At 38.5% G+C, this 14,398-nt stretch overlaps 1 protein-coding gene across 2 annotated transcripts in view; it reads left to right on the top strand.

Annotated features, from left to right (window-relative positions):
- COL4A6 (collagen type IV alpha 6 chain) overlaps positions 1–7,060 on the top strand; it is a 377,060-nt gene extending 370,000 nt beyond the window's left edge. For both annotated transcript variants that reach the window (XM_053699142.1, XM_053699141.1), the window contains 2 exons: positions 3,019–3,305; positions 4,362–7,060. In XM_053699142.1, the coding sequence (XP_053555117.1) occupies positions 3,019–3,305; positions 4,362–4,622 (548 nt within the window). In that variant the 3' untranslated portion in view covers positions 4,623–7,060. The remainder of the gene's footprint in view (positions 1–3,018; positions 3,306–4,361) is intronic.
- Positions 7,061–14,398: the final 7,338 nt, after the last annotated feature.

The following is a 14,398-nucleotide window of genomic DNA, read 5'->3' as shown; positions in this document are numbered from 1 at the left end:
TATAAAAGACACCAGACAAAGTTTAACAAACAGGTGGAACTGAGGGCCCTGTTCCCGTCGGAATTTACAATCTAGATGGGTAGGAGGTTGAGAAACAGGAGGTGGGGACTGCAAAGGTGGGAATGATGTTAGTGTGGAGTTAGATGAGGGCAGCTATTAGGCAAGTGGAATTCATTTGTTACTGATTTGGAGATAGGCTTCCCTGAACAAAAAAGTCTGTAGGGAGCGTTTAAATGAGGAAAGGTAAGGGCAAAGTCTGACAGCTCGAGGAAGTGTGTTCCAGATGGTTGGTGCCGCACGAGCGAAGTCCTGTAGTCTAGCATGGGAGGAGGTGATGGTAGAAGATGCAAGGAGCAGGTCATTGTTGGATCTTAGGGGGCGGGCTGGAGTATATTTGTTGATGAGTGAGGACAGGTAGGGGGGGCTGCATTGGTTAGGGCTTTGTAGGTCAGGGTAAGAATATTGAATTTAATTCTGCTGTGAATGGGGAGCCAGTGAAGGGACTCACAGAGAAATGCAGCAGATACAGAGCCTCGGGAGAGGTGGATTAGCCTAGCAGAGGCATTAAGGATGGATTGGAGAGGCGGGAGAGAGGAAGGCCAGGTAGTAGGTTATTACAGTAGTCAAGTCTGGAAATTACCAGGGAGTGGATTAGCTATTAAGTAGTTTCAGCACTCAGAAGCTGACGAATTTTGGAGATATTGCTTAGGTAGTTGCGACAGGATAAAGAGAGCAATTGGATGTGGAGTATGAAGGACAGATTGGAGTCAAGTGTAACTCCTAGGCAGCAGACTTGGGGTGATGGGGAGATAGTGGTGTCACCAACAGGGATTTAAAAGTTATAAACTGGGGTAGAAATAGAGGGGGGAATTAGAAGGAGCTCAATCTTGGACATGTTGATTTTTAGGTGGTGAGAGGCCATCCAAGAAGAAATTCCAGATAAGCAGACACTGACATGAGAAAGGACAGAAGGAGAGAGTGCAGGGGTGGATAGGTAGATCTGAGTATCATCAGCATAGAGGTGATAGTTGAAGCCATATCTACTGATAAGTTTACCCAGTGAAGAAGTATAAATAGAGAAGAGTAGAGGACTCAGAACAGAGCCTTGAGGTACTCCAACAGACTGAGGCAATGAAGAGGAGGAGTCGCCACCAAAGGAGACAGAAAAGGACCTATTAGAGAGATAAGAGTGGATCCAGGAGAGGGCATGGTCATAGAACCTAAGGGAGCTTAGAGTCTGTAGGAGAAGGGAATGGTCAACAGTGTCAAAGGCAGCAGACACGTCAAGTATATATGTATTTATGAATAAATAGAACATATTATGCTATGGGAATAGCATTAAATCTGAAATATTCATATTTAATATTGGGTTAAGGACTTAGAAATTAGCAAATGAGCATACCTAGGTTTAGCTTTCAACAAAGAATTCAAGAGAACAAATCAAATTTTATTAAAAAAGTAAATTGGAAGGTTGTTTAAAATTGCATGCCCTATCTGAATCATGAATTTTGACTAGACTGTTCCTTTAGCATATGACGTCCGATTGCTGATATTGGTGGTGTGGGATGGAAGGAGGGATGTGGGGCTGGTCCCATTAGAGAAAAAGCGAGAGTTGTAAGGAGAGAGGGAGGAATGGGTCCCTACACTACAGAAAAGGGAAGAAATGGTTGGAGAGGGATGTGGGTCCCTACACTTCTGAAAAATAAAACTTGATAGTTTGAAGGGAGGGTGGGAGCATGATGGGGGTTCCATACACTACAAAAATAATGTAAATAGCTAAGGACCAGATTACATTTGGAGCGCTAAATATCGATTTCAAGAAAGCGATATTTGCGCTCCACTGTGTAATACCAGCGCATGCATAGTGCAGTTGTTTTTTATTTAAAAAATATGCTACTTTTTTTAAAATAAAAAACTAAAATGCCCTTTTTTTTGAGGGCACTTTTAGAAAATTAACCAGAGACAATTTAGCGTTCCATTAAATGAGTTAAAAAAAAAAAAAACTTACACAACACTGGCTGCAAGTACCTGATATAGTGATTATAAGTGGGAGGTGGGAACGTTACACACCTGTTTGGGAGGGATCAGAGAGGTGTAAGGGTGAGGAGGGATCCATACACTACAGAAAAAAAAATATTTAAAGAAAATAAGATAAAAATAAGGCCCTACACTGGGTACTGTATTGTTTAAATTATTTCTCACCCTTCCATCTCTCTGATCCCTCCCAAACACGTCTGCGACCCTCCCACTTCTAATCTCTATCTTAGGTTCTGGCATCCAGTCTTGTGTAGGTTTTTATATATATTTTTTACTTTTCTGTAGATGATAGTGACCAATGGGAGTGGGGAGTTGCTGTTCGGGAGAGATCATGTAGGGATCAGGGAGGTGGTAGGTGTCAGGTGGGAGGGTAATCCCTTCACTACAATAAATATTACCCTTATCAGCTAACTGATTAACCCCATTCACTGCCGGGAGGTAAACCATGTATGTCTGCTATTTCTGAACAAAGATCCCAAAGAAGCGTTTACAACCATCTTTGCCATGATTGCACAAGCAGTATGTAAGTAATTTCAGTGAGAAACCCAAAGTGTGTGAAAAAGTTAATTATTTTATTTTTATATAATCTTTTCATTTGGAGGCCAAATGGTGGCATGAAATATACCAAAAATGGGCCTAAATCAATGTTTGTGTTGTCTACCTTAAATATATATAGTTCTGGGGGTCAGTTTTGAGAATTTGGGCAGTTCTACCAAATCAGTTTTACTTTTTTTTGTAATTTAACAAAATTTCTTAATTCTATGAATAAATAGTTAGTTTGAACTATTTCTGTTTAAACTGAGCGATAGCAAATGCTACTTTGGACAAGTTTTTCTCTGAAATTCCTGGTGGTGAAGGGGTTAAAATTAAAGTACATTTAGAAGAAATATTGGTTAAAGTATTTTGTAACAAAAAAAGAGTGTAGGCTATGAATTTAACACTAGGTTTATTGAGGCCTCATTCCATGCTTTCTTTACCTAGGTCTTGCTGGATCATGTTTACCTCGCTTCAGCACCATGCCGTTTATTTACTGCAACATCAATGAAGTTTGCTACTATGCGAGCAGAAATGATAAATCCTACTGGCTGTCCACTACAGCCCCTATTCCAATGATGCCTGTGGCCCGCACACAGATTAAAGACTACATCAGCCGCTGCTCAGTGTGTGAAGCTCCCTCCCAGGCAGTCGCTGTACACAGTCAAGATAACACTATACCACCGTGCCCTGAAGGATGGAGGAGTCTCTGGATCGGATACTCTTTCCTTATGGTAAATACTTTGTTGCTGATCTCAGCCTAAACAATTATTTGTGCTATAAAGCTTCACCTCTGCAGTTCAAATAGATGAACATTATTTTTGACAATATTCAAAGACAGATTTTGACATTTATCACATGTTCATTCTTACACTAGAACACAGATCTTGTTTTGAGGGACATTATGTGTGCTCTGGTGTATCTTGTGTAGAATAAGTAAAATGGTGGTGCTGTGTGTGCAGTCTGACATGAGAATGTGCCTTTAAGTTTGGCAGTAGAACAAGTTAAGTATTAAATCACCTACTAGAATGTATTCTGTGAATGGTGTCTACCAACAGAACCTGTCACATTATGTTTTAAGGTTTAATCTGTCAGGTGCATTGAGTACCTTGCAACTGACAGTAGAATATACCTCTATATCTCTCTCTCTCTCTCTCTCTCTCTCTCTCTCTCTTCTCTCTCTCTTCTCTCTCTCTTCTCTCTCTCTTCTCTCTCTCTCTCTCTCTCTCTCCGCCTTCACTTGCTGGTCCTCGCGCTGCTGGTTACATCTGCAGGGGTGCGCGTGCGATCAGCTGTGCTCTTTGCCCGGTCCTCGCGCTGCTGGTTTCATCTGCAGGGGGTGGCGCGTGCGAAGTCGGGTGGGTGCGCGTGCGATCAGCTGCTGTCTAAGGCCAAGTGTTTGTCTGAACTGCGCATGACGGCTTCAGACAAACACTTGTCTTTTATAATATAGGATATAGATCTAAGATAGTTCATGCATTATAAAATGTTACACTGCCATTTAGTAGAGCCTAACATTATGGCAACAGTAAGTATATACTGCTAATATTGTATTGAGCCCTTACAATGACTAAACTGATCCAGGAGGAGAGAAATGAAGATGAATGGGGAATCCAATCACAGACACTCTGTTCCCCTACCTGCTTTACTCGTACTGGATACTCAGTTCAGGGAATACTTAGTGTAGAATATTATAATATTTACAGAATCTTTTGTATAAAGTAAACATTGACTGAAGGAATCACTGCTAATAGTGAAGTTTAAATGAATATTTTCTCAATTTTTACCAGCACACAGCTGCAGGCGCAGAAGGTGGTGGACAGTCCTTAGTCTCACCTGGTTCTTGCCTTGAGGATTTCCGTGCCACTCCATTTATTGAATGCAATGGAGCCAGAGGAACCTGCCATTATCATGCCACCAAGTACAGCTTCTGGTTGACAACCGTGGATGAAAGGCAGCAGTTTGGTGGCTCTCCTCCTTCTGAAACACTGAAGAGTGGGCAACTGCGAACACGTGTAAGCCGTTGCCAAGTGTGCATGAAGAACTTATAGTACAGCCCTAATTAAAAACCTTTTCTCATTGGTTCCAACCTCAGCAATTCTATAGGAATAGCCAGTATGCTGTATTATGAGAACCACAGCTAATTGAATGATTTAAAAAATGACAAGACCTTTATATTCAGTAGCAAAAAACAACAAAAAAACTATGCTGTAACTTCATCTGGCCAGCACAACAGGTGTCAATGAAGGAGGAAATGGCTATTTTTCTAAACTGAATATAATAGGTAAAAAATGGTGCTATGCTTTATTAATATTTTATTATGGTGCATTATTCATGGCTACCTCAGAAAGGCCTTTTGTATTTTAAAAGGTAAAGTGTTGGATTTGCTCAAAACACCAAATGAGACTTTGCACTGAGGTATTATCATTATCAGTCAATGGGATATAAATGGACTTAACTGATAACAAATACTCATTCAGGCACCATAGCTTAAAATGTATCTAAAGAATTGGACTTTATCAAGAAAAGCTGGCTAAAGTGGAATTGTTCAACAGGGAAGACCACAATACAATGCATACGAGAGCTGCTGCTTGGAAATAAACCTTGGTCCTAAAAGGAAGTTATTTTACCTTCCTTGTATCTCTTTTCCAAGTAAACAAATTATAGTAAAATCTCAGAGATAAGAACGTGTGCTAATGTCTAATGATTTGAAAATCACCATTAAAATTAAAAAATGTAAAACCTAAACTAAGCATACTTCTCTAGAAATCTTATCATTCTATAATAATGCAGGTTATATGGTGGGTATGTGGCACCTGCAGAAATCTCCCTCACTGTAACATAGACACTGTGATAGTCACACATTGCCATGCTCGTACTCTTGCAGACACTGATGAACCCAAGTTACACAGATGAACCCAGCACAAAATGCCTGTTAAAATATATAAACGTGACAAACCTGCTGTACTGCCTTATTGAATATGCTTAGATATCTGTTACTCACAAATTTATAAAATGTGGGATCAGTGGAACATACATCACATTAGCACATTCAATGTGAATAGCAAAAATAGACTGCAACAAACTTTATTCTTTTTGTTACTTATTAGAGTACTGCCATATATTTTTCATCATCAGAGCTTATTCTACTACAATAAACTGTATCACTGCTGTATTACTTGTGGTACCACTTTAGTAACCCCCCCCCCCTGCTCCCTCACTATCCACAGGCTATTAATATTTTTTATACTATATAGAAAAAATATAAGATATTTATACATTTTTAAATACACACGCATATATAATATATGTATGCTTCACAATTATTATATATCCTGAATAAACATATATACACTTTATATATATATATATATATATATATATATATATATATATATATATATATATATATAAACCTTGCAAAGGTGCACTCGACACATCAGTGTGCCATTAAGGATGGAAGAGTAAATATAATACAGTCAATCAACACAATAATAACTCAGAACTTTCCTTATATTATTATTTATGTTATTCTTGTAATGTTTTGCGGATAATATTTCCCCATCCTCAGTCAAAATACTGCTTGCAAATTGTGCGTTAAATATTCCATGCACAATGCACAATTTACACATTGTATTTTGTCTGAGAAAGGGAAAATATCACCGAAATGCCACAGGATTAAATGATAAAAGGAGTATGCTGAGTTACTATTGTGTTAACTGACTAAGCTTTTTTATATATATATATACACACACACATACAGTATGCACACACATGTAAGATTGTTTGTTTTCGCTGTATTTCTGTGTAGCCTTTACCAGAATATTGTGTTCAGCTGGAACTACTGCTAATGCACACCTAATTCATTTAGACGTACACCACAATTAATTATGATATATCATGGTGGATGAGTTTTTTTCCGTCACTTTACTTACTTGCCATAACCTATATTTATATTGATTTAGAATCTGCAAGTGACCTATTTTGTATGACAATTCTACATTGCATTACTTATTAGACTAGCTTCCCCCAAATTAAAGATCACCGTTGAACAATAAAACCAATTACTATATTTTTGAGAAGGCTTCATCCCATTTATTGTAAGATTTATATATAAAATGTAAATGCAACTTTTGTGAATAATGATTTGTATTTTTCCCAACCACTAGAACATGGTCTTTAAGAGGTAGTGTTGGTTCAGTTATTTTGTACATGTGAAAATATTGAAATGTATGAGCTGCATTTTTGATATTGTCTTTTAGTTTGTTTTTTACTTAATACAGTATTTTACTAAATAATTTTTAGTACTTTTATTAACCCAGCAGAAGGTATAGTTACACATTACGTACTACTGAAATGTATCTGTCATTTTTGAAAATGCGTAAGAACGCCATGAACACACCAGCCCATGATGCCGCACAATTGTACAGATATATTAGGAGTAGCAAAAACCACTATGTAAGTTTTAAATAAAATCAATCTATGATTACTCTGAAGTCTATCATCTATTACTTATTATATATAATCTCTCAATCTTTTGAGTTTATCTAGAGATATCCAGTCATATTTAGAAAAGCTTATTAGATTAATTTGTTTCAAAAAGGATTTCTGTACATCATGGCTTCCCTCTTTCATCTTAACCCTATTATTGTCCCTGTTTTTGAATATCCCTCTAACACAATTCACTGTGCTTTATAGATAATGTATAAAGTTAACATACCCCCCAACTGTCCCAATTTTCGCGGGACAGTCCCAATTTTAAGGGTCTGTCCTGGGATGCTAGCCATCTGTTCCGCATTGCTCCATGCATTTTTAAAAATAAAATATTTTTTTTTAAATTCTATTGAACCCATACTCAGAAGCAGATGGTTTTTCTCTCCCAGGGTTGGATACCTGTTAGATTCCCTGTGGAAAACGAATGGTGTGTGGGTTAAGCAGGAGTAAGAAGTCTGTAAACCCTCTGACCTCAGGTAATGGTGACCTCTAACCTCTGGTAGTGATGATGTCTAACCCCTGGTGATAATACTAGCATGCCTTCAGTTTTATATGATGAGCAGTGCTAACACCAGGGTAACGAACAGTGGCAGCCTCAGACTGCCAGCTAATGTGCTTGCCAACCCCAGGACCCCATACAATGAATTACAGATACCCATATATGATGTAGTGTGTGTGTGTATCTGTATGTATAAGTGTGTGTGTATCTGCATGTATAAGTGTATGCTATTCAGGGCCATCTTTAATATTGACTGGACCCTGGGCGAAAATTTTCTTGGGCCCCCCCCATGCAATTTCGCTCTACACCCCAACATCCCAAAAAACAACTAAATCAATTTTTTTTAATTATTAGCCCAGCAGTGGATTATCCACTGCTGAGCTAATCATTTAAAAAAATGAAATAAATTGCAATATGTGAAACTGGACCTAAGCAGTACTAATAAGTAAATAAATATATAAATTCCTCCACTGTGGATTCATTTAATATTCTTTTGAATGTGATTCTGGTGTGAGGTTAGCTGGTTAAATAGATTTAGGGCAGCCAACAGGAGCAAAGCAAGGTAAAGACTGAGGAGGAAGCATGGAGGTGCAGTATAAGTTTGCTGACTGGAACAGCAGAACTACTATGGGAAGCTGTAAAATCTGAGACAGAGAGAAAACAAAAACTATAAAAATAAACCTTACATTAATGTGTGAAGTATCAGCATGACACTATACATCAGCCACAGCAGCACATGTCACTTCTTTGCTAGGAACAAGTTCCCTCTCACCTTGCACTAGACAATGCTGCATGGGGAGGGGTGTAAGTGCACTCACTTATTCTTCCCACTGACACATTTCTACAAAGCACTGTTCCCCTAAAAAACTTCAGTTAGTTGATCTTAGGGCCACAGTAGAAAGAGCAGGGCTAAGGGGACCAGCAGACTGGATGCTGTCTGTCCAAGGCTGCATGGATACAGTGTGAGATGAGTCACACAGCCTCAAGACTGAAGAGAGCAGTGTATGCAGCTGCACAGATGCTCAAATCCTCACGTGCTTGCCGCTCCAGCTTTCTGCTGCATGCACTTACAGTCAGCCCTACCCAGAAACAATCCCCACCACCAGAGCAGTTACCTGGTAACAGTGGTAACCCCAGTAGGACCTTTTCTGATGCAGTGGGAATGGCTGGATGCCGAGTTAGGGCTTTGCATTCAGTGCTGCACAGTGCACATCTAAAACAGCATATGGCAATAGCTTGGCATGTCACATGACACTGGCGCGGTCTGGCACAGTTTTAAAAAAAAATATATAAGCAGAATACTTTTGACTGTGACAGTATTAGGACTGAATGTGTGTGTTCCCCATGTCAAATCAGCAGTTTGGTATGAACCATAAAAAAAAAAAAAAAAAAAAAATTTTTAGGACTCTTGGGCCCCTCAACAGAAACTGGGCCCTGGGCAGCTGCCCCTTTTGCCCTGTGTTAAAGACGGTCCTGATGCTATGTAGTGTGTGTATCTGCATGTATAAGTGTAAGCTATGTAGTGTGTGTGTGTGTGTGTATGTATAAGCTTGTGTGTGTATCTGCACGTATAAGTGTATGCTATGTAGTGTGTTTGTGTGTATCTGCATGTATAAGTGTAAGCTATGTTGTGTGTTTGTGTGTGTATATGTATGTATAAAAGTGTGTGTGTATCTGCATGTATAAGTGTAAGCTATGTAGTGTGAGTGTGCGCGTGTATATGCATGTATAAGTGTAAGCTATGTAGAGTGTGTGTGTGTATCTGCATATATAAGTGTAAGTTATGTAGTGTATGTGTGTATCTGTATGTATAAGTGTATGCTGTTTAGTGTGTGTGTATCTGCATGTATAAGTGTGAGCTATGTAGTGTGTGTGTGTGTATCTGCATGTATAAGTCTGCTGTGCAGTGTGTGTGTATTTGCATGTATTTGCATGTATAAGTGTATGCTATGTAGTGTGTATGTGTATCTGCATGTATAAGTGTATGCTGTGTAGTGTCTGTGTATCTGCATGTACAGTATAAGTGTAAGCTATGTAATGTGTGTGTATATCTGCATGTATAAGTGTAAGCTATGTAATGTGTGTGTATCTGCATGTATAAGTGTAAGCTATGTAGTGTGTGTGTATCTGTATGTATAAGTTTGTGTGTGTATCTGCGTGTATAAGTGTGAGCTATGTAGTGTGTGTGTATCTGCATGTATAAGTCTGCTGTGCAGTGTGTGTGTGTATCTGCATGTATAGGTGTATGCTATGTAGTGTGTATGTGTATCTGCATGTATGTGTATGCTGTGTAGTGTCTGTGTATCTGCATGTACAGTATAAGTGTAAGCTATGTAGTGTGTGTGTATATCTGCACGTATAAGTGTAAGCTATGTAATGTGTGTGTATCTGCATGTATACGTGTAAGCTATGTAGTGTGTGTGTGTATCTGTATGTATAAGTTTGTGTGTGTATCTGCATGTATAAGTGTATGCTATGTAGAGTGTGTGTATTTGCACATATAAGTGTAAGCTATGTAATGTGTTTATGTGTGTGTATCTGCATGTATAAGTGTATGCTGTGTGTGCGAGTGTATCTGCATGTATAAGTGTAAGCTATGTAGTGTGTGTGTATCTTCATGTATAAGTGTAAGCTATGTAGTGTGTGTATCTGTATTATAAGTGTATGCTGTGTAGTTTGTGTGTATCTGCATGTATAAGTGTAAGCTATGTATTGTGTGTGTGTGTATATCTGCATGTATAAGTGTAAGCTATGTAATATGTGTGTCTATCTGCATGTATAAGTTTATGCTGTGCAGTGTGTGTGTATCTGCATGTATAAGTGTATGCTATGTAGTGTGTATGTGTATCTGCATGTATAAGTGTATGCTGTGTAGTGTCTGTGTATCTGCATGTACAAGTGTAAGCTATGTAGTGTGTGTGTGTGTGTGTGTGTGTGTGTATATCTGCATTTATAAGTGTAAGCTATGTAATGTGTGTGTGTATCTGCATGTATAAGTGTATGCTATGTAGTGTGTGTATCTGCATGTATACGTGTATGCTATGTAATTGTGTGTGTGTGTGTGTGTATCTGCATGTGTAAGTGTAAGCTATGTTGTGTGTTTGTGTGTGTATATGTATGTATACGTGTGTGTGTGTGTCTGCATGTATAAGTGTAAGCTATGTAGTGTGAGTGTGCACGTGTATATGCATGTATAAGTGTAAGCTATGTAGTGTGTGTGTGTATATGTATGTATAAGCTTGTGTGTGTATCTGCACGTATAAGTGTATGCTATGTAGTGTGTTTGTGTGTATCTGCATGTATAAGTGTAAGCTATGTAGAGTGTGTGTGTGTATTTGCACATATAAGTGTAAGCTATGTAATGTGTTTATGTGTGTGTATCTGCATGTATAAGTGTATGCTGTGTGTGCGAGCGTATCTGCATGTATAAGTGTAAGCTATGTAGTGTGTGTGTGTGTATCTTCATGCATAAGTGTAAGCTATGTAGTGTGTGTGTATCTGTATTATAAGTGTATGCTGTGTAGTGTGTGTGTATCTGCATGTATAAGTGTAAGCTATGTAGTGTGTGTGTGTGTATATCTGCATGTATAAGTGTAAGCTATGTAATATGTGTGTGTATCTGCATGTATAAGTTTATGCTGTGTAGTATGTGTGTATCTGCATGTATAAGTGTAAGCTATGTAGTGTGTGTGTGTGTATATCTGCATGTATAAGTGTAAGCTATGTAATATGTGTGTGTGTATATCTGCATGTATAAGTGTAAGCTATGAAATATGTGTGTGTATCTGCATGTATAAGTTTATGCTGTGTAGTGTGTGTGTATCTGCATGTATAAGTGTAAGCTATGTAGTGTGTGTGTGTGTATATCTGCATGTATAAGTGTAAGCTATGTAATATGTGTGTGTATCTGCATGTATAAGTTTATGCTGTGCAGTGTGTGTGTATCTGCATGTATAAGTGTATGCTATGTAGTGTGTATGTGTATCTGCATGTATAAGTGTATGCTGTGTAGTGTCTGTGTATCTGCATGTATAAGTGTAAGCTATGTAGTGTGTGTGTGTGTATATCTGAAAGTATAAGTGTAAGCTATGTAATGTGTGTGTGTATCTGCATGTATAAGTGTATGCTATGTAGTGTGTGTATCTGCATGTATATGTGTATGCTATGTAGTTGTGTGTGTGTATCTGCAGGGCCGTCACTAGAAATTTTGGGGCCCCTGACTTAACCATTGATCAGGGCCCCCCCCCCCTTTGACATGTGCAATTTTTGACCAAGTGACTAAAACGTATATATGCACTTTATTCTTAAGTGTCTATTTAAACTTGGAAATGTTGTAAAGGTAGTAACATACAAACACACAGACACACTCACACACTGAAACACACACACACTCACACATAAGGATTTACATATAGACACTCTAGCAGACACGCAAAGAAACACACTTAGACACAGACACCCAAATAGACACTCAGCACTTGTTTACATTGATCTGACAAGTAATGAGGTAGACTTCAGCTTTGTAAAAAAAGGAGATTTAGAAAACAAAATATGGAGTTCTTATTAGCAGTGTCTGAAAGGAAGGGCGCTGAACTGGCTAAACAATAATTCAAAGGTTATATGGTGGATTAGGTGACTTCCGTAAAGGTCTCATTAGTCTCAAAGTCTGTAGAAAGATGTGAATAATCAGTAGTAAGGCCAAAATGTCCTAAAAAGGAACAGACAATGGACACACACACACAGACAAACTCAAACTTACACATACACCCAAGGAAACACCGACAGAGACAGCCTCAGAAAACACACAAAGACACACACACACACAGAGACACCCACAGAAAACACACAAAGACATACACAAACCCTCACGGAGACACCCACAGAAAACACACACCATCACAGAGACATCCACAGAAAACACAGACATACATACATACATACACACACACACCCTCACAGAGACATCCACAGAAAACAGACATACACACCAACCCTCACAGAGGCATCCAGGTAAAATACACAAAGACAAAACATACACACACCCTCACAGAGACACCCATAGAAGAAGCTCAAAGACATATGCACACACCCTCACAGACATCCACAGAAAATGCACAAAGACATACACACCCACCCTCACAGAGATTCCCACAGAAAAAAAAACACATACACACTCATAGAGACACAAATCAAAGCACAAAGACAAGCACAGACACCCACAGAAACACTCACAGGAGGAAACATTTATGCACCTTGCATCCCCTAAATCAACAGTATGTGACATGCATTATATATATATATATAAATACATATCTGCCAAAGGGGCACCTACCATTTGTGTATTGAGGAGGAAACATTTCTGCATGGTTTTACATATAATATTGTCAAATAATCATAAATACACTGCTGCTAAAAAAAATGTGTTTTTTATGGACCCCTGGCCCCACCATACAACTACTACCACACTGAAGTTACAATCCGAAATTGCACAAAGAAATAAAAAACATTTTGCTAACTAAGTCCTACCTTCTCTGCAAATGAAAGTGATCTGCCGTGTGACTCAGGCACACACTGTACAAACAAAGTGCCAAGTCTGTCTCACACTGTGCATAGTGGTTTAGTGCACACTCAGAAATCCTCTCAAATGCTAATATTTTACTCCTTGTAATAAATTTCCCATGCTCAATTAGCACTCTGCTGTAGTACCCACTGGTGGCTGCCAAAATTAAAAAATTTTTTTTTTTTAGTTCTTGCCTCATGGGGCCCCCCTGGCCCATTGGGCCCCTGACAGGAGTCACCCCTGTCACCCCCTGATGGCGGCCCTGTGTATCTGCATGTATAAGTGTAAGTTATGTAGTGTGTGTATCTGTATGTATGTGTGTGTGTGTGTGTGTGTGTGTATCTGCATGTATGTGTATGCTATGTAGTATGTGTGTGTATCTGCATGTATAAGTGTAAGCTATGTAGTGTGTGTGTGTGTGTATCTGCATGTATAAGTGTATGCTATGTAGTGTGTGTATCTGCATGAATAAGTGTATGCTATGTAGTTGTGTGTGTATCTGCATGTTTAAGTGTATGCTATATAGCGTGTGTGTATCTGCATGTATAAGTGTAAGCTATGTAGTGTGTGTATCTGCATGTATAAGTGTATGCTATGTAGTGTGTGTATCTGCATGAATAAGTGTATGCTATGTAGTTGTGTGTGTATCTGCATGTTTAGGTGTATGCTATATAGTGTGTGTGTATCTGCATGTATAAGTGTAAGCTATGTAGTGTGTGTATATGCATGTATAAGTGTAAGCTATGTAGTGTGTGTGTGTATATGTATGTATAAACTTGTGTGTGTATCTGCACGTATAAGTGTATGCTATGTAGTGTGTTTGTGTGTATCTGCATGTATAAGTGTAAGCTATGTAGAGTGTGTGTGTGTATTTGCACATATAAGTGTAAGCTATGTAATGTGTTTATGTGTGTGTATCTGCATGTATAAGTGTATGCTGTGTGTGCGAGCGTATCTGCATGTATAAGTGTAAGCTATGTAGTGTGTGTGTGTGTATCTTCATGCATAAGTGTAAGCTATGTAGTGTGTGTGTATCTGTATTATAAGTGTATGCTGTGTAGTGTGTGTGTATCTGCATGTATAAGTGTAAGCTATGTAGTGTGTGTGTGTGTATATCTGCATGTATAAGTGTAAGCTATGTAATATGTGTGTGTATCTGCATGTATAAGTTTATGCTGTGTAGTGTGTGTGTATCTGCATGTATAAGTGTAAGCTATGTAGTGTGTGTGTGTGTGTATATCTGCATGTATAAGTGTAAGCTATGTAATATGTGT

The sequence above is a fragment of the Bombina bombina genome, chromosome 1 (assembly GCF_027579735.1).
Source record: "Bombina bombina isolate aBomBom1 chromosome 1, aBomBom1.pri, whole genome shotgun sequence".
Lineage (NCBI taxonomy): Eukaryota > Metazoa > Chordata > Amphibia > Anura > Bombinatoridae > Bombina > Bombina bombina.
This window is presented reverse-complemented; position numbering and strand designations above follow the sequence as displayed.